This window comes from Larus michahellis, chromosome 3 (genome assembly GCF_964199755.1).
Source record: "Larus michahellis chromosome 3, bLarMic1.1, whole genome shotgun sequence".
Lineage (NCBI taxonomy): Eukaryota > Metazoa > Chordata > Aves > Charadriiformes > Laridae > Larus > Larus michahellis.
In genome coordinates, this window is record NC_133898.1 from 128263915 (window position 1) to 128285108 (window position 21194).

A 21194-nucleotide genomic window follows, 5' to 3' on the forward strand; every position below is an offset into this window, starting at 1 on the left:
ACTGGTGCTCTCTCCTGAGGTCCTAATACCCCTTCAGTGTGCCATCTGTGCCTTATTTCTTCATCCTCCTCTCCCCAACCCATTGCAAGTGCTGATCAGAGACCACCCTGCAGCCTGATGTGGACATTCACAATGGAGCCATGGGACAGAGATGCACCAGAGAGCAGGGAAAGAGCATCTGAACCCTCCTGGTGCTGGGCACAGAGCGGGACCCGTTGTGGGGCTGCCCCATCCCTGGAGGTTGGACGGGGCTTGGAGCAACCTGGTCTAGTGGGAGGTGTCCCTGCCCAGGGCAGGGTGTGGGACTAGGTGATCTTTAATGTCCCTTCCAACCCAAATCATTCTATGATTCTACGATGCTGCATCAAGAGCTTGTGCCGTGAAGGGCTCAGCAAAGCAGGGAAGGTGTGTATACATATATATATATATATAAAATTATTTTGGCGATATTTTAATATATATATTTTTAATTCCCCCCGCCAAATTCAGATTTGCGGGGGAGGAGGGACATCTCGTGGCCACACCACGAACATCTCTCCTGCCTCCGGGCTCCAGGGCCGCCAGTGCCGGCGGTCGGTGGGTGCACCCCGGGCATCCCCACCTGCCCGCCCCGGGTACCAGCCCAGCATCACCCCGAGCGGCCCTGGGAGCCCCAGAGCCTCTCCCCTTCTCCTCCATGGGCATGGAAAGCACAGGGGCCTGTTCTCACCCTGGCGCAACAATAAATAAATGGAAAATGGTCATATTCAGTTCTTTATTATTGACTTAGGGTGGGAGGGGGGGTGTGGCACCACCTGGAGACATTGCTCCAGAGCTTGGGGGCCTGCTGTGGCCCAAGGAGGTGCAGAGAAGACACATTCCCACCCACGCCCTTGGCATGAAGGGGGTTGTAGTATTGCAGGCAGTGGCATCAGAAGGGGGGGTAGAGAGTGTGTATCCCCCCTATACCACCATCCCAGCCATGGTCCCCTCTTCTTGGGGCTACAGTTGCAGGACTGAGGGGCTTTTCTTTCTCCAGGGGGGTCGCGAAGGAGTCTGCTGTCCTTCGTGGCAGAGGTGATGTCTGCAAAGTGAGTACAGACCTCCAAGGCGGATGGGGAAGGAGCCATGACAGCTCTTAGCCACCTCTTTGGTCTTCATCATAACCACAGAGCTGGCAGCATCCACCTCCTTCATGTCCCTCCTCGTTCCCCATCTCCAAATGCATTGTGGTGGCACACAGGAGAAAGGGAAAGGCCTGAAAGAAACCATCGCAGGGCTGTGTGGGACAGGGGCTTTCTTCCAGTCTGTCCCCAGGTGCTGGTGGGACGGTGGCTTACTGCTGAGGTTCTGGCTCATATTGCTTCTCTGTGGCAGTGTAAAAGTCCTCAAGGACCGACTGCAGGTACTCAAAGGTCGGGCGCTCCTCAGGCTTGTTTCGCCAGCATTTCAGGATGATGTTGTAGAGTTCACCAGGGCACATGTCCGGGCAGGGCATGCGGTAGCCCCGCTCCAGGTTGCGAATCACCTCGGGGTTGGTCATCCCTGGAGGGAAATGCAGACCAACAGGAGTTATTCAGCATCCTGGGGGTGAAGGTCAGTGCTCCCCATAGCTCACATCTAGGCAGGGCTGGAGGGACACAAGGGACCGCGATGCTGAGCCATATCTGGGCACCATCCCTTCCTCAGGGTTGTGCTCCTCCCTCCATCCCTCTGCCCCTTCCCTGACTTTCCTCTATAGGTTTTTTCCTAGAATAGGTATAACTGAGGCTCGGGGGAGCTTAGGAGAGAAAACCCAGCATGAAGAAACAGGGGCGTGTGTCTGGGCACACGCGTACACACTCGGATACGTGTCTCCAAGCATAAAGCAGCTCTAGATGCTTTGAAGCTGATGCTCACTCATCCCGTATTCGCCTCATACCTGGGTAAGGGATCCTGCCGTAGGTTATGATCTCTGTCAGGAGGATCCCGAAAGACCACACGTCAGATTTGATGGTGAAAACTCCAAAGTTAATGGCCTCTGGCGCCGTCCATTTGATCGGGAATTTGGCACCTGTCCAGTGGAAGCAAAGGGAAATAGCAGGTGGAGGCAAAGCATCTCCCTCCGCTCCCACAGGCACGGCCAAGCAGTTCCCCAAAAAACTGAGCCCTGGGTCCCACGGGCTCTTGACTGCAGCAGGGGGTTGCCATGGGACTTATTGAAGGAACTGTGGAAGGCCAGAAATAAGGCCAGAGGAAGAAAATTGCTGCCTGTCTCCTGTTTTTATTAAAAGGTCATTTCTACCTGGCATCTCTTTGGCTTTCTTGATTCTTTTTCCAGGGCAGAAAAGGCTATTTCACCTTAAAAGACTTTTTCACATGTGTATGCTTATAAATATCCATAGATAATGATACACAGAGGCCAAATAATGGAAAAACTTAACGCATTAGGTAACTGATAGCACACATATTAGAAAAAAAAAATCTAGGTAAGCTATTTTACTCATGAAGTCTTACAACACCTTTGCATCTCTTGTGTGTTTAGCGATGGGGATCTCGGGAACGGAGCCAGGAAAGGTAGCACGGATGGATGACCGGTGCCGTGCACGCTGAGGCCATGATGCTGGGATCAAGCATCTCCCAGGAGACACCCATCGCCCTTCAGGTGGCAGCTTGCCACGCGGAACCAATGGGTTTCTGTAGCCCAAACCATGTGTCTGTGCTATTCAAAGCCAATGCCTCGAGTAGCTTTATTAGAGGACAACAGTAGTAGGATTTTATTCTGTATAAAATCACTCAACAGAAAGGGGCTGTTTTTAGCAAAAGTGCATAAACGACACAGCAAATATAAATTCTCTGGTTCTTAAAGCTGCATATATATATTAAAAACAAAAAAAAATCCTATTTTATTTTGTTGTGTTTTGCACGCTGCCAACAGCAATGACCATAAGATTGCAATTTCAGTTTAGCTAAGGCCAAAAAGAGAACAAAACCCCAAAACAGCTTGATATGTAGGAACTGAGTGTATTAAAGACTGCAGAGGAAGCCACACTTTTATTTGTATAGATCCTTTCAGGACTGAAAGCCCAAATGCGGTGTGTGAAATAAGTGCCTTTGTTCTTGCACATCATACTCTGACAAGTAGATTGACGAGGCTCGGAAATTAAATCTATGAAGTGAAAATTGTTCAAAGTAGATAGAGGGGCAGTTGTTATTTCAGATTCAAGCTAGCTGGAAAAATGCTGATAGGAACTGTTTTCCACTGGATATGTAGCTCCTTTGGGTATGTTAACAGAATTATACTCATTGCACCAAAACTTCTCGTAGGATAAAAAGTGCCTTCAAAAATTGCAGCAATCTCGCAGTACCGCTTCATGACATTGCACAAATTACGTTTGCGAGCTTTTACTACTTTGAACTAGTTTTACATGTTGACATGGGTATAATTTGTACATAAAGTATGTTGGGACAGCTAATTGAAAGAAAAGCTTCCTATCTTACAAAAAAAAAAATATTCTATTCAATTTCCTTTCCCCAGAGTATTTTTATGGGGAATTTTAGATTCATCCCAATTCTAGAGGCACAGAGATTTTCAAAATTTGAAAATCTTCTGGCAAGTGACACTTATACCAGACTTAGTTGTTTTATTTCAATCATTTCTGCTTGTTTCCCTGATGCTCTGTAAAGTCTCTTTGCAATCTGAATGACACAATCTCATAATTGACCTTGAAGTGCAGAGAAAAAGCCACCACCAGAGGAATTTCACTTAACCCTGTTGTCAAATGGCTGTAGACCCACCGCTACACCAACCAAACCGGTTGCCACTTCTCATGGCCAAGTTCTCCAGTCCACCACCAGTTCAGATACTCAGCCCCAGCAAGGGGCTTGGCTTCTCAGGTGGAGTCACAAGGAGATTGCACATTAACATAGAACTATAGGATCACAGAATAGTTTGGTTGGAAGGGACCTTAAAGATCATCTAGTTCCAACCCCCTGCCCTGGGCAGGGACACCTCCCACCAGCCCAGGTTGCTCCAAGCCCCGTCCAACCTGGCCTTGAACCCCTCCAGGGATGGGGCAGCCACAGCTTCTCTGGGCAACCTGGGCCAGGGGCTCGCCACCCTTACAGTGAAGTATTTCTTCCTAATATCTCATCTAAATCTCCCCTCTTTCAGTTTAAAATCATTCCCCTTCATCCTATGGCTCCCCTCCCTGATCCAGAGTCCCTCCCCAGCTTTTCTGTAGGCCCCCTTTAGGGACGGGAAGGCTGCTATAAGGTCTCCCCGGAGCCTTCTCTTCTCCAGACTGAACAACCCCAACTCTCTCAGCCTGTCCTCACAGCAGAGGGGCTCCAGCCCTCTGACCATCTTCACAGTCCTCCTCTGGACCCGCTCCAACGGCTACATGTTCTTCTTGTGCTGAGGACTCCAGAGCTGGATGCGGGACTCCAGGTGGGGTCTTACCAGAGCAGAGCAGAGGGGCAGAATCTCCTCCCTCGCCCTGCTGGCCACGCTTCTTTTGATGCAGCCCAGGATGCGGGCTGGGGGGATGGGGGATATTGGGGCTTGTATGCCTTTTTTGGTTTTTTTTGGCATGTATTTTTGTTTTATTTTAGATGCTCAAGGTACTCTGTTCCTATAAAAAACACCTGCCAAGCTGCAAGCCCATTCCCATGTGGGGACCTGATCTGGTCTGGGCTTCGTTTGCCTGGAACATCTGGAAACTGACTTTTGGTCCAGATTTGTGGCTCCAGCTCCCCTCTGCCATCCCACAGTGTGTAGTGACTGAGTTACACAGCTATTTCCTTCCCTTTGGACTGACTCACTGTGAACACGTAGGCACAGACAGCAGGTTTCATTAGTAGAGGTCAAATTTCTCCAGTAGCACAACCTGAGATTCAGCAGGACTCCCCAAACAGTGCCAAAATACTTTTTTCCCCTTTGCCTCTGCAAGCCTCACTTACTCTTTATTGTCCCCAAGCGTTACTCCCTCTCCTAGGACCCCATTTTTGTCTCTCTTGCTTGTTCTGGGTGTTGGTGTGGGGCAGCATTGGGGGATCTGCTCTCATGCCATCAGCAGTGGTGCCTCATTCCTGGTCCCAGCCCAACCCTTGGACACCCCATATCTTGGCTCGTCTGCATGGCAGGAGGACTGGAGATAAGGGAAATGTGTTGGTGAGACAATGCTGGGAATGACACCCACCTTCTTGTGCCAAGTATTCATTCTCAATGATCCTGGCCAAGCCAAAATCAGCAATTTTGCAGCAGAGTGTCTCTGAGACGAGGATGTTGGCGGCTCTCAAGTCACGGTGGATGGAGTTCATGCGCTCAATGTACGCCATTCCCTCTGCCACCTACGAGAGGAGGAAGAGACCGTCTTCATCAGTCACCTGCCCATGACAACAAGCTCGCTTGCCTTCATCTTCACAGAATCACAGAACCACCAAATCACAGAATGATAGGGGTTGGAAGGGACCTCTGGAGATCATCCCGTCCAACCCCCGGCCAGAGCAGGGTCACCCAGAGCAGGTGGCACAGGAACGCGTCCACACAGAACGTCCACCACGTCTCTGGGCAGCCTGTGCCAGGGCTCTGACACCCTCACAGCAAAGAAGTTCCTCCTCATGTTGAGATGGAACTTTCTATGGTCAAGTTTGTGCCCGTTGCCCCTTGTCCTGTCCCTGGGCACCACTGAGAAGAGCCTGGCCCCATCCTCCTGACACCCACCCTCTAAGTATTTATAACCATTGATAAGATCCCCCCTCAGTCGTCTTTTTTCCAGACTGAAGAGACCCAAATCCCTCAGCCTTTCTTCAGAAGAGACATGTTCCAGTCCCCTCATCATCTTTGTAGCCCTTTTTCTTACCCACCTTTACGAAAGCACAGCATGCATACAGGGTTGCTCACATGCCTCCATGTGCATGGACATGCATACATGCTCCATGGATGGATGGACACACAGATCAACAGACAGAGAGATAAACAGGTAGACGGATGCACACATACATAAATAGATATTGCCCATGTACGTGTGCATATGTGCAGCTCTACCATCATGCACTCGGCCTCCAAAAGCTTTAAGTGGCCAAGTCAAGCAGAACAGACGCATCACTCTCTGTTTCGCTCAGAAGTTACAGCTGTGGGTCGTGCCTGTAGCGAGATGCAAAAAGTTGAAGCAAAACCTGGAGCCACATCATTGGATTCCCAGTTTCTGCCACAAGGCTCTCCCCTCTAGTTGGGATTTTAATCACAAACACACCAGATCAAATATGTGAATTAAAAAAAGAAAAAAAAACCACCCGAAGAGCTCATCTGTCCCTCAGCCACAGTAGCAAAGTCCAGATTTAGGGCAACTCGATGTTCTTCAGTAACCTCCTCTGTTCTCCCTCACTGGTCTGCTTTGGGATAGGGAGGAGACCCCTGGAGGTCCCTCCTCAATAAAACTGATATTGGTGTTTTCTTTCCCTCTGATGGATCCAGACAAGGACCCAGGACACAATACAGTTCCCCTCTGATACCTACAGGACACAATAAAGCAGAAGACACAGATATGCATAGAAATATGATGGATAGAGAGGATGTCCCTGGACAAATCCCTTGTCCTGGGCATGTGCTGCCTTCTTCAACCACCTCCAAACTTTACTTTGGGAGGTACTTGCTCCCATTATCATCTTTCGCTGTGTAGCTCCTTGGAGCAGGGAGCAGCCCTGGGGAGGTGCCTGGTGTGTGACGAGCCCCCATAAATGACAGCAGCAATCTGTTAGCGCCGGGTGCTGAGAGGTACAGAAAAAAGAGATGCCAAATTGCTCCATCCGTCAAGTCTCAGATTGGTTAGGATTTTTCAGGAGGTGAGGTGGATGCATGCAACCCCTGCTAATACTGGTTAGTGCATATTAAAGCTTTTCTGTGCCGTGGGTGAGGGCAGAGCAATTTTCCACTCATACAGATTCGCATCAGCATCTCAGCTTACATGTGGTTTTAAACAGGATACTAACACATACTTTCCAATGCTACATTTCTAACCTGTGTCAACACCCCTTCAGCGCAAGTGCTGTTTGCTGCAGTGGAAAATGGAAGAATTGATGTAATTTCCTGTCCTGATGTTAATGAGATAGCACCCGGCGATGGGCCCGTCCAGCCCAGCGTGGCTTTCGAGCATGTACCCTCGAGACTGACCACAGGATTGAGCGCGTCGGCCCAGAGTTTTTCTAATTTTAACTCTGACGGATGCTATTGGATCCAAAATTGTGATCAAAAGGGTTGGGTGCCTGCCTGGCTGTGATGTCATCCTGACACCACAGATGAACAGATAGCAAAAGAGCTCGAGAGACTGCCCTTTCCTCCTCCTCCGGGAGCTACTGTGTTTGAATCCCTGCCCTGAGAAGGTGGGTGGGGTGGGGAGCAAATGAAAGCCGTCTTCCAATTGGCGCCCATGTCTTGAGGGGTGGGCAAAATCCTTCTTATTCAGGGTGCTGCAGGTGGCTTGTGTGGGTTACTACATTGCTGGGCTCTGTCTGCCTTTGACTAATCCTGGTCCTGGAAGGGGCTCTCGTGCAGGATGCTGCAAAGAGCATGGAGGGATGCGAGAAGGGGTGTGCAGGGCAGGTGAGTGCTTCCAGGTGCCCATGGAGAGGTGACGTCCATGTGTGATTGCTCAACCCCAGTGATGGTTCTTACTGTGGGCTCTATTTGACCATTGTAGTGGACGGGCTTCTGGCCAGCTCGGGCTATGTTATGCGATCATATTCAAGACTTCAACCCTGAACTCAGAGAGGAGGTTTGGTTGCATGAGGTTGCCCTGGGATGGGTTTCTCCCAGGGGTTCCTGCAGCCAGTGTGTTGTCCAACCTATACCACCGTCGTGCCTGGGACAGACAAGATCACTGACCTCCCCCCAGAAGCCTACACACCTGCCTGGAGATGCTTCACTATTGCACATGCTCAATGTAAGTCATAATGTTGTGGTAAATAAATGCATTAGTACTCGTAGCTTCTGCTGTCCCTGGCTCAAAGCTGGGTATAGTGTTGGCCAACAGCTTTGCTCCAGGTCACCCCCGTGACTGTAGCTGAGCGCAGATTGCTCTGGCTACGGTGCTTTCCTCTTGCATGGAAATGCAAGGAGCTAATTTCAGGGGTAACACTCACACCAAACCCAAGGGCTCTGTGTACGGACAAATTTGGACCATTCTGCTTATCATTAGGAATTTAAAAACAAGCGCAGGCTGTATACCTTTCAAAAGAAGGAATGAAAGAATGAAAAATGAAGGGAGGGAAGTGGGGAGGTAAAGAGAGAGGAGGGGAAGGAAGGAAGAAAATAAGGGAAAGATATTAAACAGGGAAGATGCTGTTGGCCCCATAACCTTTCACAGACAGCAAAGGTAAAGCTGCAGCTATGGAAAATTTATCAGTAGTGAAGAGAGAAGGCACTGAAACATGTTCCTCTGCACCCTTCATAGGAGCGCAGAGGAAAGCAAAAATGGGTCACTGCTTCAAAATATTTAGATATTTTCATCCTGGTTAAAGCAAAATGGAAAATCTTTCACTACCCTATAAAGTTTGCTCAAATATTAAGATTCTCTAGTTTTTAATACGTTATAAAATAACTCTGTATGACGGCCAGAACCAAGTGGCCAGCCTTTACGTGTTGTTTGCTCAGGCTCACTTTGACCCAGAGAAGATGAGTAATCTTATGAGTAAATCCCAGACCTGCGCATCAAACCAACTGTATTCAGCTGTGACACCGATGCTTCATGACTTTTTTCCAATATTTCCAAAGTTAGCCTAGTTCTGCTGTGAGTGAGCCAAACTCTGTCAACAGCTGGCTAGGACCAAAGTGAAGGGATTTTGCCAGTCTCATCCTTCATGTACAACTTGTTGCTAAGATGCCGCCACTCCGGGTCTCTGTTTACCTAACTTTGACCCGTTTGAATTTAGATTCACTTCTGGATTAAAATGTTATGGTGCAGCTGCAACTACTAACGTTTACAGCCTGGGGATGCTTAGAAGGAAACGACCCTACAGAGGCAAAAGCTTATTCTCATAAGGAGCAATATTCCCAGATTTGAGGGTCAGAACATCCTTTATGCATAATCAAGAGAAGGGAAGAACTGCTGAAAGCCAGCGTGACTCTACATTGAGAGTCCCTTTGTTGAGCTTTTTCTTCCTTTTGGTAAAAAGAGAAACAAACTTATTTCCTGCTCAGTAAGCCAGAAAAACAACACAAAACAAAACAGAACAAACCCAAAACCCAAAACCCAAACCCCAGTTCTCTAGCACTGCACAAGTTCCCCAGAGGCTGTCCTAAGGCCAGCAGAGCATTGCTGAGCCGACATCCACATCAACATGAGAGGGTTGAGAGAGAAACCCTAAGAGAGCACACCAGGAGGTGCTGTTTTTCTCCATGAAATCAACGCTCTGACAGACTTCAGACTTGCAAGAATTTCACTGAGGCAATAACAAATCATGGTCTGGAGTCTGTTTCCCAGAGGATGTTCACCAACCTGAGCAGACATATCAATGAGTTTGGGGAGATTCAGTTGGCTTCCTTCTTCTGTCTTCAAGTAATCCAGCAAACACCCTGCAAAAGAGGAGAGACTGCTGTAACCCTTCTGAATAAGCCTATACATTTGCTTTCCCTGGTGCTTCTCGGAACATATGTGACAAATTTGCCTGCATCCTTGAGAAAATCCGAGGAACTACAATGGGTGTTTGCTGCAGCATCTTCCATTAGGAAAGATCCCAAATACAGCCTGTTTCCCTCCTCTATTTCACACAGACCTTTTGCAAACTGCTGGGCATTCATCACTCAAAGCCTTATAGACAAGAGAGGCAAAATTAAGGACAATTTCACCATGAGGGGAGTAAAAATTTGAAAAAAAATTCTAGTAGGAAGGGTGGTGATGCGACCTTTAAATACTCTTCTAATGAAGCATCACCATCTTGTGAAGTAACTTACAAAATGCAACAGCACAAGAGGCAGGATTTCATCTCCCAGAGAGTCCCTTCCAGTACTAGAAACAAACCTGTGGATCACTTAGTCCTTCTGCTTACAGATTTGGTACAATGCTTTCCTCTCCACCCCCTTTATGATGGGAATACCAGCCATCTCATTGACCTGATTTTGCAGGAACCCAACAAAACACTCAAAGAGGCTTTTTACCATTGGCCATGTACTCTGTCACAATGTAGATAGGCTGCTTTGTGACTACTGCATATAGCCGGACCAGTTTGTTATGTTGGAGCCTCTTCATCAGGTTTGCCTCTGCCAAGAAAGCATCAGGATCCATGCTGCCCTCCTTCATGGTCTTCACAGCCACCTTGATGTTGTTCTTGTAGTAGCCTGCAGAGAGATAATGGTGTGTTGAGGAATTATGGCCTCTCTACAGGCTCTATCAGGCCATGCAATAAAGAGCAGAAGAACTTGTGGATCTGGGAGCAGAAAACCACAGCAACAGCTATCAATGTCCCAAGAAGAAACAAATGGAAAGTCTCAGTACCAGTGGGCTCTGAGCAACCTGTAGAGAAGGGAGAGACATGGCACAGCTGTCAATCCCTGTGGCTTCATCAGGGATCATTCCTGATCTGGGTGGTGGACACCCATGTGCTGAGCCCATCCTCACACAGTCGTCCCAGCCCTGCAAGATTCTTTCTGGGTGAAACCCCTGGGACCTCCCACCAGATAGGTTCTCAAATAATCCAAACGACATCGAAAAAGCCAGGACACTACAGCCAGGATGTTGACTCAGTCTGGTCCTGCCTACAATCTCAATTTCCAAGGCAACAAGGAACCACAAAGAGGACAGCAAAGGAAGCTGAGTTCACCCTATTTCTTCTCCCACTGATTAGCAGTGGGCAGGAAGGTGTAAGGGATTCAGATCTGGGTTATAAAGTGGAACAGGGAAGCAGAAAAAGTGGGATAGTGTCTCCCAGGTACCCTGCTGTCTGTAACTTAGGATCCTACAACCATGCCCAGGATTCCTAGAAAGAGCAAGAGCATGTCTCAGGAGATGAGTATGCAGTTACTTCAACACCTCTCGCATGCATCTAGCCTATGAAATCCATGCTTAACCACTGATCTGTGCAAACACAACCTGTCTGGTCCTTCCCAGGAGTATGGCATCTACTGCTGCATGAGTATCCATAAATAATGTGTTTATACTTTAGGGTCCCCCCAGCTGGACTTCTCCTGTCTCAAAGAAAGAGGGCTTTCCATCTCCTCTGTTTATATATTTACTTACCCATCCACACTTCCCCAAACTGCCCACTGCCAAGTTTCTTCACAAGCTTCAGAGACTCCCGTGGGATCTCCCATTCATCCTGTGCCCAGGGTCTCTGGGGAACCAGGGATATGCAGGGAACTGTGAGCCGCTGGCACAGGCCATCCCCTTTCTCTGTATGAGGACAAAGCACAGGACAGTTCAATGGGATGGCAGAGCTAACCTCCTCCTCCTCCATCTACACAGGCCAGGAAAAAGCCATCAGCCTATGGGAAACCTCCACAACCACACAAGTGTTTCAGCCACAGGGATCAAAGCACCCAGAAGGGACTCAATGCAAGGAAAAAGCTCAAAAGGAGACACAGAGGAGAAAGCTCTCCTGCCCAGCAAGTCCAAACCCTGCTTCTCAAGCATCCCTCCCACATATTCCTTCAACATTCATCTCTTTCCTTTCCTGATGGGAAACACTCCCTGGTTATAGAGCTGTGGGCAGAGCTCACCCTCATGGTGTCCTAGGATGAAAGATAGCCCATGGGTGCCCAGGTTCTGCTTGGAGAAGCACACCTTGCCCATGAGAGTGGATGGAGTGTTGGTGGAGGTTAGTAACCCTGTCCTCCCTCTGTCCACATGCCCACCTTCTGCCAGGAAACAAACACATTAGGGAAGGCAAACAACTTACGGCTATAATGATGGATTAGCTCTGGCAGGCTGGAGAAAGTCATCCTGGGGGAGATGTAATACCCCCCGCCATCTAAGGAGCGGATCCTGTAGTGTTTGATGATGTCCCCATGAGCAGAGTTGCTGTCCCTCACGGACAAGGAATAGGCACCTGGAGAATGAGCAGAAGAGGGAACTGTGAGGACAAGTAGGACCTGACTCAGGGACCAGCTACGTCCTCTTCCCTTGCCTGCATGCAGCTGCAGACACCTCTCCCAGCCCATGCTAATGCCTTCTCAACGCAAGTCCACCAGGCTGCAAAGTTACAAATTTCCCGCTCTCCAAGGCAAGTGGAGAGGATAATGGTTCACGAGAGCTTAACCGGTCCTGTCAAGGCTTGGTTGAGTAAGACCTGCCTATGCCATGGCCAACAGCCTAAGGAAGCAATATGGCAACCAATAGCACATCTCCAGCCAGAGCAATCAGACACTACTTAGGTCATGATGGTCTAACAGGTTCATGTCTCCCATCTGAGCTCTGTCAACCCCACATCTCATCTGGACAAAACAAATGATCGACCGCAGCCTCACCAGTTTGTACAAACACAGGACTGACCAGGAGCTAAATCACCCCGCCAGTGCAACCAGAATTTCACTTAGTAGGAGAGATAAGGTCAAGAGTTACGTGCCCCTTCTCAGCATCATCCAAGGTCCCCATGCCCCTGTTATCCCCTGTAACCCTTGTGCCAAAGTCAGTGGTTCAGCTGGGAGTACAGAAGAGGGGTTCAGGAGAATTGTCTTGTTCAGCCATAAACCTGCGACTGTGGCTAAACCACATCTAGATTCACATCCAGATTCAGGTGCCTTTTGACCTCAAGGGAGCTACTCAACGATCTTCTGCTCCTACCTGCGATTCTCTCCTTATAATGGTTTTGTAATCTGTACCATGCGGCTGTTTTTTTTGCACACAAAAGCATCACTAGATGTTGCTACAGAGCAGTAACTTCCAGCCTATGTCAGTGTAAATCTCAGTACAGCTTAGAAATGTTTTGTTTTTTTTTTTTTTTTTTGTTTTTTTTGCCTTTGTCTGGATCATATTTCCGGAGTAAGTTGTTACAAGCCTGCTGGGCTGTGAAAAGTCTAATACGTCACCCGGGTTGATAGGCTGCCTTTTTTGATGTTTGAAAAGGCAGAGCTAAGTATGTTAAAAAGTAGGAATCTGTCATGTAGGATCATAAGCAGAAGTGGGGCCTTCCACTGTGACTCTGAAAACCTAATCCTGCACGCGAGGGGAATCTACTAACATGTAGCACTTACTGGCTGGTGTTTCTCCATGGCAGCACCAGCAGTTCCCTACACTGGGGCTGGAAACCATTTGCATTTTTAAAAAGTAATAAAAGAAAACCACCTCTGTGCATATCTGCTCTGTTGCAGTGATTATAAGTCTTTACAAGCAGAATTTAGGAGAGTCTAAAATTTTTCTAAGTGCTACTAGTTGTTTTGGGGGGGACTCGCTTTCTGCAGAGACCAGACTATGAGATATGGTGGCATATCTCCTATCAGTAAGAGAAACAAAAGTTGGATGGATAGCAGCTTCTTAAGCCTGTGTCAAGGTGCTGTCACCAAAGCCAGCCACCAATGGGGCTGTGAACTCCTCATATGGGAACCACAAAGCTTTCTGAGTTGTTTCCTGATGCCTGATGCAACTGGTACCTCTGTACATTTAAGATTTCTCCTTCTACGGTGAGCTTGGGAGTCAGATACAAGAGCCGTGTTACACCAGAGTACCTCGGGCATGTTCAAGAATATTTGTTAACAACTACCTCAGCGTTTTATTTCCTGCATAGACACCTAAGAATGTATGAAATAGTCAATCAGAAAACATAATAAAACAGCAGGATGGTTGAACGCTCTCACAATACACTTTGGGGGACTGCTGAAATCCCCTGGGGTTTGATCAGTGCTCCCAGCTCTGCTCCTCAGTAATGTGAGGTGGGAAACAGGAGAAAAAAAATAAAATTATCAGAAAGTAAAACTTTAACTATAGCCTAAAGGGACAAAATACCCCAGAGCTTTGTTTTCCATACAACAAAGTCGGAGCTAAGCAGCCTGGTTGCAATACTAAGGAGGTGTCCACATCGCAAACGTGACCAGAGGTAGCATCTCCCTATGTGGATGCACTTTGTGGGACAGTGATCAGCACATTTCCTAAAAAGCAAGTCCCAGGTGAAATTATTATTTGTTCCAGACAGTGCCCAGTTAGGGCACAGTTAAATAGGGACATGGCGGTGGACTTGGCAGTGCTAAGTTAACGGTCGGACTCTTCAAGGTCTTTTCCAACCTAAATGATTCTATGATTCTATAATGTTCATGGAAGACCTGCTGGTTTAAATGCAGAGCCATGGAACCTCAAGTCTGGAAGCACACAGCATCGGCATGGTGGGCTCCTTCTCAACAGAGGATGCTCTTCTGATACTCTTTCCTTCATCATGAGTGTCAGGCAGAAGAGAGACAGAGAAGCCCTTTTTGGCTCTATCAGTCCTGCCGCTGAACATCTGAGAAACAGCCGTGAAGCATCTTCAATGGGGTAACAAAAGAATCAAGGTAAGGGCAAAGCAATTGCTCATTTTTGTAGTCCATGTCTCAGTGACCAAAAGTGACTACGCAGCTGAGGATGTCTTTCCCAAGGAGTGGTCTTTGGTCCCTGGTGGTTGCAGAGAGGTGCTGCTAGGGCTTGTGTCTACAGTGCTCAGCACAAGTCCTGCTAGAGCTGATCAGCCACATTCCTTAGTGCTCGGAACCAGACCTCCTCTGGCTCCTCTGTCGTACCTATGTGGCTCTAAGTTGCAAATAATAATAATAATAATAATAATAATAATAATAATAATAATAATAACAACAACAACAACAACAACACCCCCCATAATTCATATACACGTGTTAATATTTGTTGTTGTTATTATTATTGTTGTTGAGGGTGATGATTATGTTATTTTAATTTCAAAGTGATTGAAATAATGTGCAGGCCAAGCTGCAGCCCATGAGTGTATGGCCCAAACCCAAGAGGGTGCTTTGCATGCCTGGGACGTGGCTCAGGGTTCGCGTGGGATGTTTTACAATGCAAGGCCTGCCAGAGGAAGGAGCCAAACCTGGTGTGAAACCAGCTGCACTGACGACAGACGGCATTGTGGCAGGGAGTGGAGGAATTTACGACTAACACGTGTGCAAGAGGGTGCTTGGGGGCCGAGAGTCAGTGGAGAAGAGAAGACCTGATGGCACCCAAAATGCCTGATCTCCTGCAGGACCTCTTCTCCAGACTCCACTGACCCTTTAAACCCTCTTGCATCTTTCAAACGTTACAGTAGCTTTCCAGTATCTGAAGGGGGACTACATTAAAGCTGGAGAGGAACCTTTTACAAGGGCATGTGGTGATAGGACAAGGGCTAATGGCTTCAAATTGGAAGAAGGTCGATTTAGATTAGGGATTAGGAAGAAATTTTTCATTGTGAGGATGATGAGCCCCTGGCCCAGGTTGCCCAGAGAAGCTGTGGCTGCCCCATCCCTGGAGGGGTTCAAGGCCAGGTTGGACGGGGCTTGGAGCAACCTGGTGTGGTGGGAGGTGTCCCTGCCCAGGGCAGGGGGTTGGAACCAGATGACCTTTAAGGTCCCTTCCAACCCAAACCATTCTGTGATTCTATGATGTGCAGCATGCAGCAGTGACAGAGGCTCCAGGCACCCTCCAGGCCAATCTATCACCTGTCTAGTACCAGCGTTAATACTTAGAATCAGAATCATAGAATCATTTAGGTTGGAAAAGACCCTTGGGATCATCGAGTCCAACCATCAACCCCACTCTACAAAGTTCTCCCCTACACCATATCCTCCAACACCACATCTAAATGAGTCTTAAACACATTCAGGGATGGTGACTCCACCACCTCCCTGGGCAGCCTATTCCAGCGTCTGACCACTCTTTCTGGGAAGAATTTTTTCCTAACGTCCAGCCTAAACCTACCCTGCTGCAGCTTGAACCCATTCCCTCTTGTTCTATCGCTAATTACCTGGGAGAAGAGACCAGCACCAACCTCTCTGCAATGTCCTTTCAAGTAGTTGTAGAGAGTGATGAGGTCTCCCCTCAGCCTCCTCTTCCTCAAACTAAACAGTCACAGCTCCTTCAATCGCTCCTCATCAGATTTATTCTCCAGGCCCTTCACCAGCTTCGTTGCCCTCCTCTGCCCTCGCTCCAGCACCTCGATATCTCTCTCATATTGAGGTGCCCAGAACTTATCCTGTCATTAGAGCTAATGACTGGATTTCACTCCAAGTCAGAGTCTAGTTTGCTGGAGTGTCAGAGAGCTCTCCTCATCATTCACCATGGCCGGTTACTGTTCCCTTGGGAGCTGCAGTGTAAAGGCAAAGCACTAGGGCAGAAAAGCTTCAATTCTCTCTTCTCCCAGTGACAGCAGCAAATGAAAATTATTAAGTGGAGCCGGGAAGATGTCAGGGCTCTTAATCTCCCCCACTAATAGCCAGGATGGCCGAAAGGAGTTCTTGCTCCTCAAGCACAGGGACATTCGCCCGTCCTACAACCCTGCATCTCATCCCAGCACAGACCTGGGCTGACACACAGAGGTCCACGCCTGCCTTCGACACTGGCTCAGAGCAGTGTGAGCACAACCAGATCTTGCCCTGGGCAGTGATGGGTGTCAGACCCTCCTGTGCTGGGTCTGGGATCCCCAAACCATCCTAAAAGGGTCCTTTCTGTTCAAAGGGTGACAAGTTTTGTATAGGAAAGAGCAATAGAAGGTGCAAAGGGTGGGATTCAACTTCACATTACACCTAGGGCTGATTCAGCTGCATAAACATGAGTGTCTGGTACCACTTAAGATGCCCTGGGACATCTGCATAGGCCTGGTAGATATGGTGCAAAACCACACCTTCTGGTGGAGCACATGGAGATGACTATATGATGTCCAGGGTTTGGTGACCAAATCAAGCCCCACTGGTTACATTGGGAGCTCAGGCAACTGCCACGTGTGATGTCTACATTTTGATGTCTGCATCTCACAGTGAGCCCCACCACATGTGGCATCTCCTGTTCCTATAGGTCTCATCAGGCTCTTAACTCCTTCCTGATGGGAAGCCCAGGAGCTCAGCTGGATACCGCAGCTGAGCTCTTCTGAGGTCCCTCCTGCCGGGAGCATAGACACAGCAGTCTTGCTGTGAGCCAGGAGTTCATGACTCAGAACAGCCGTGTGACTGTATTCCTGCAGGTTTCAGAATGGTTATTACTTTGGGGGAAGATTTGTTTATTTCCAGCAGCTTCGGCAAGGCTAGCTCTCCACCGATGATTTCACTGCTGGTCTGCTTTCTACATTGTCTTGACAAGGACCCATCTTTCAGGGATGTTGACCGTGCTTTTCATGGCCTCTGCAAGATGTTGAGTGAAAGCAAAGCCCCCAGTTTGCAGATCTTCAGTATATTTAACCATTAGCAAAATGAGACACTGCTTACGGTGGGCTGTGAACAGGTGCTGTTCTTAGGCAGGGTGCAGAATGCGTCCTGCTGTGGTTGAGACAACCCAATATGAGACAACCACCCTCCAGTGCATGCAGCTAAGGGGGATACTGCCCTTAGCTTGACTCAGTGCTTGGCCCTGAAGGTCAAATCATAGAATCATGGAATCATAGAATGGTTAGAGTTGGAAGGAACCTTTAAAAACCATCTAGTTCCAACCCCCTGCCCTAGGCAGGGACACCTTCTGCTAGACCAGGTTGCTCCAATCCCCATACAGCCTGGCCTTGAACCCCTCCAGGGATGGGGCAGCCACAGCTTCTCTGGGCAACCTGGGCCAGTGTCTTATCACCCTCATAGTGATGTTGCTGATGATGTGCAAAGTAAATGAAAATATATGTCATGGAAGAGGAAAACAAGAAGAACCTGTAGGGTTCGAAGAGCAGGGTTAATTCCATAGCATTGCTCTGGACATCTCGCGGTGGGTCACATAGTGCTTTACATTAGTGAAGTCAGCTTCACGACACATTTGGGGATGCAGGGTTTTCTCTTTTTCCCTTCTTTTTAGAGAGGAGGAAGCTGTGGTTAAGACATATGAAATGGTGTCACCATGGCCATTCAGGCAGTCTAAAGCACAGGGTATTCAGGTAGAAGCTGATCGCATGGGATGATTCAGAGAATGAGGTGTCTGAAGGAATAACAGCCATATTCTAATACAGAATACTAAATGTCAGAAAAGTCACAGGTGAGACTCACATCTCAGAGCAGAAGCTCATCTCTGACCATTTGGGCCTAAGGCGGGACTTTCATGGAGCGGAACACACCACATCTGCTAATGCAGAATATCACACACCTCCAGCTAAGGCTGCTTCTAGGCAGCAGAGACAGGGCATTAAAGACCAGGCCTAGCCTGGTTATTTCTCCTTGAATCTCAGGATTTCGCCACCTCTGTCCAAGCCATGTGTGACCTAGACCCACCCACACTTCAGAGAACTGCAAAGAATGATTTCATCCTGTGTTTGCAGAAGTAGGAGGCGATTGTCCTGAGCAAGTGTAGGGAAAGGTCTGATCCCATCCATGGCAGGGGAAGGGGATAAACTTAAGATCGGCATGTGGTGACCAGTCCAAGCCTGATCATTTCAAAAGCACCGCAAAGGCAGCAGAGAAACCAATACAGAAGCAGAACAAGTTACTTGTAAAGGGAAATCCTTAGAAACAAGTTGTTTGGGTTTTTTTTCAATGTTTTCTGACCTGAATGTTCCCTAAAAATTCTGAAAACTGCAAACGCACATGGAAAGCGGTGCTTGGCATCAGCTCAGCAGGGACACGTGGAGGTGATCCCAGGCATGGGCCAGGGGGGAAAGTCACAGTAGGCTGCTATAATGCTAACACAGCACTGCTGATGGCTGAGGGAGAGAGCTACAGGAAGATGAGAACCTTGCTGCCCCAGTTAGCACACGAAGTATCACACCAGTTCAAGATCAGCGCTCCAGTTTGACTCTGTCAAATCCTGCTGTTGGAGGTGGCTGAAATGGTCAGGTCTGCAACACAGCCGGGGCTCGGGATACATCTGTGAGCAAACTACACCATGCCAGAGCCTGTTTTCTAGCCCTGGGGTCACATCCACACCATGAAGCTCTCTCAGCCTCCGAAACAGGGTGACGGCTCTCAAATCGACTGTTGGGAATGGTGCCTGGTTGGCGGCTGGACAAAACCTGCACAGAGACTGTGTAGATGACGCAGCTGTCGCATCCAGACTCTGTCACTATTAAATTTACTGGTAATGATGTAGCCATGGAGGAAAGGACAGAGACTGTTGGAGACCTGCCATGTGAATGGGGAAAACAGAGATGAGAAAGGAAGAAGGGGAAGCTAGTGTAGGCAAGAAAAAGATGTAAAATGGAGGATCCAGCTTATTCGTTCTCAGTCCATCTGTTTGGCCCTGGCCTTGTAGAAACATTTGGGAAGCAAGTGAAGGAAAAGAAGGCCCCGTATTACTTCAGGTGGATGCTCCAAGTCTCTACTGATGTATTAGGAAGACACAAACAACCTTTCCCCATGTGGCAAAGAAAGACTCCTGTACCCATTTCACAGGAAAGGAAGCAAAGCACAGCAAGACTGAAGCACTTTCATGAACTACCATGCAGAGCTGGTTCAGAGCAGAACCATGGGACCACTGTGAGCATCATTTCCTCCGTTCTGTAAACAAATCTGCTGGCCCGGAGGATGCAAGGACAGAAAAGTAGGAAAGAAATTATATGAAATTCCCATTGCACAACCTAAACTAGCTTCCAGACTGTCTAAAAATTAACAGTACAGAACAAAGGAATTGCAATTACGCAGTGAAATATCACAGTTAATACTATATCCACTGCCCAAGAAAAGTGACCACAATGCTCTGCCCTTTCCATCCTCATTGGGTCATGTCTTCAAAAACCAGGCTTGTTCATAGGGTAGGAAATTGGATGAAGTTCACCTTTTCTGCTTGCCAGTCTCCTTCTAAAATTTCTGGTTTGCATCAAGCCCCCTTGCTACAGACTATCAGGAAAAACAGGTTTCCTCTGGGAAACTGTTCCACCAAAAGACTTTTTCCAAAATTCCGCAAGTTTCTGCTGCAAGCAGGAGAAATGTTTCTTCAAGACCATGTAGAAGAATCTCCATTTGCCAAAAAAGTAATATTTCCTCGGGGAGAAAAGGAAAAGAAACCCCCTACACATTGTTTTGGAAAGTCTTTGCTACTTATCTGTGTTCCTGCATCTCTGCCACAAAAGCCACCCTTGCCACAGCCTGAACTACGCAACGTCATGAGCGAATCTTTGCCTTCCAAATCCCCACTTCACTTCTACAGCCCTGCTGAGCCTGGCAACTGCTATTTTGCCCAGCCAGATCCAAGAAACGCTGGCACAGCTGAACTTCGAAGCTCATATCTGAAAGGTTTTCCAAGCCGAGGCAATAACGAGAAGGTATCCTTGCTCTGTGGATCTCACCTTTGCTGGTTTCACTCTCTCGGACAAGGAAAGAGCCAACTTTGTTACCGGAAGACAATAGCAGCCGTTCAGCATCTTTTCTGCTCAGAGTTTTAAAATACCACCTGGGAGGCACAGAAAAGGCAAAATCATTGTTTGAAAAGCAAAAGCTCTAAAAAAAAAAAAAAGCAAATTCTTTCCAGTTAGTTCATTTTTTTTTTTTTTTTTTTACCATTATACTCTGAAACCGCAGATTATTTTTATCAGCAAATAGTTTTTTATCTACTGGAAAGTGTCGGTAATAGACTGGTTTTAGTAGATTAACACCAGATTCCTGTCACTTTGGGCTTGTTTCACAGCCTAGCAATTCAGCCAGAGCAGAGAGTAGATGGTACGTGCTGTACCCCATACGCGGGAGAAGTGAAAGCTTAGCCCGAGCACAGCCCCTGAGGCACGGAGGGACCCCCGGCTCACCTGATGAGTGAGTGAGCCCTGAGCAGTGCCCAGGCAGGCTGTGAATAAAGCAGATACGTGGGCTGGAGGCTGAGCGTAGGGTGCCCATAGCCATTTAAATGTACCCTTCGGATACAAAGAGTATTTATGTCTCAACCATATTTCTGTGTGCTGTTAAATATTTACTGATTTTTTTTTTAAATTAATTAAATATTTGCTGAATATTCTGTGATTCTGTGAATTCAGTGATGGTCGGGTCCCCCCGAGAGGAGGCAGCGAGACGGGCTGATCATTTACAGCTGAACGACATAGAGGAGAATAAGTCATGGAAACAGTTTCTTCTGGTTTTGGCTCAAGTCTTTCTTACCATCCTCTTTGCAGGGACCCAAACATGAAGGCTGCATCTGGGATAATGAAATAAACAGCACCAGGCT

At 47.9% G+C, this 21194-nt stretch overlaps 1 protein-coding gene across 2 annotated transcripts in view; it reads right to left on the reverse strand.

Annotated features, from left to right (window-relative positions):
• Positions 1-738: 738 nt before the first annotated feature.
• Positions 739-21194, reverse strand: part of BLK (BLK proto-oncogene, Src family tyrosine kinase) — a 46748-nt gene continuing 26292 nt past the window's right edge. The window contains exons 6-14 of one of the 2 annotated variants that reach the window (XM_074578390.1): positions 20329-20432; positions 11851-12000; positions 11193-11345; positions 10115-10294; positions 9456-9532; positions 5160-5310; positions 1901-2032; positions 1320-1524; positions 856-1237 (exon numbers count right to left, since the gene is read on the reverse strand). In XM_074578390.1, coding sequence (XP_074434491.1) covers positions 982-1237; positions 1320-1524; positions 1901-2032; positions 5160-5310; positions 9456-9532; positions 10115-10294; positions 11193-11345; positions 11851-12000; positions 20329-20432 — 1408 coding nt within the window. In that variant the 3' untranslated portion in view covers positions 856-981. Of the gene's footprint in view, positions 1525-1900; positions 2033-5159; positions 5311-9455; positions 9533-10114; positions 10295-11192; positions 11346-11850; positions 12001-20328; positions 20433-21194 lie in introns of both variants that reach the window. The other variant, XM_074578389.1, reaches the window with a different exon arrangement.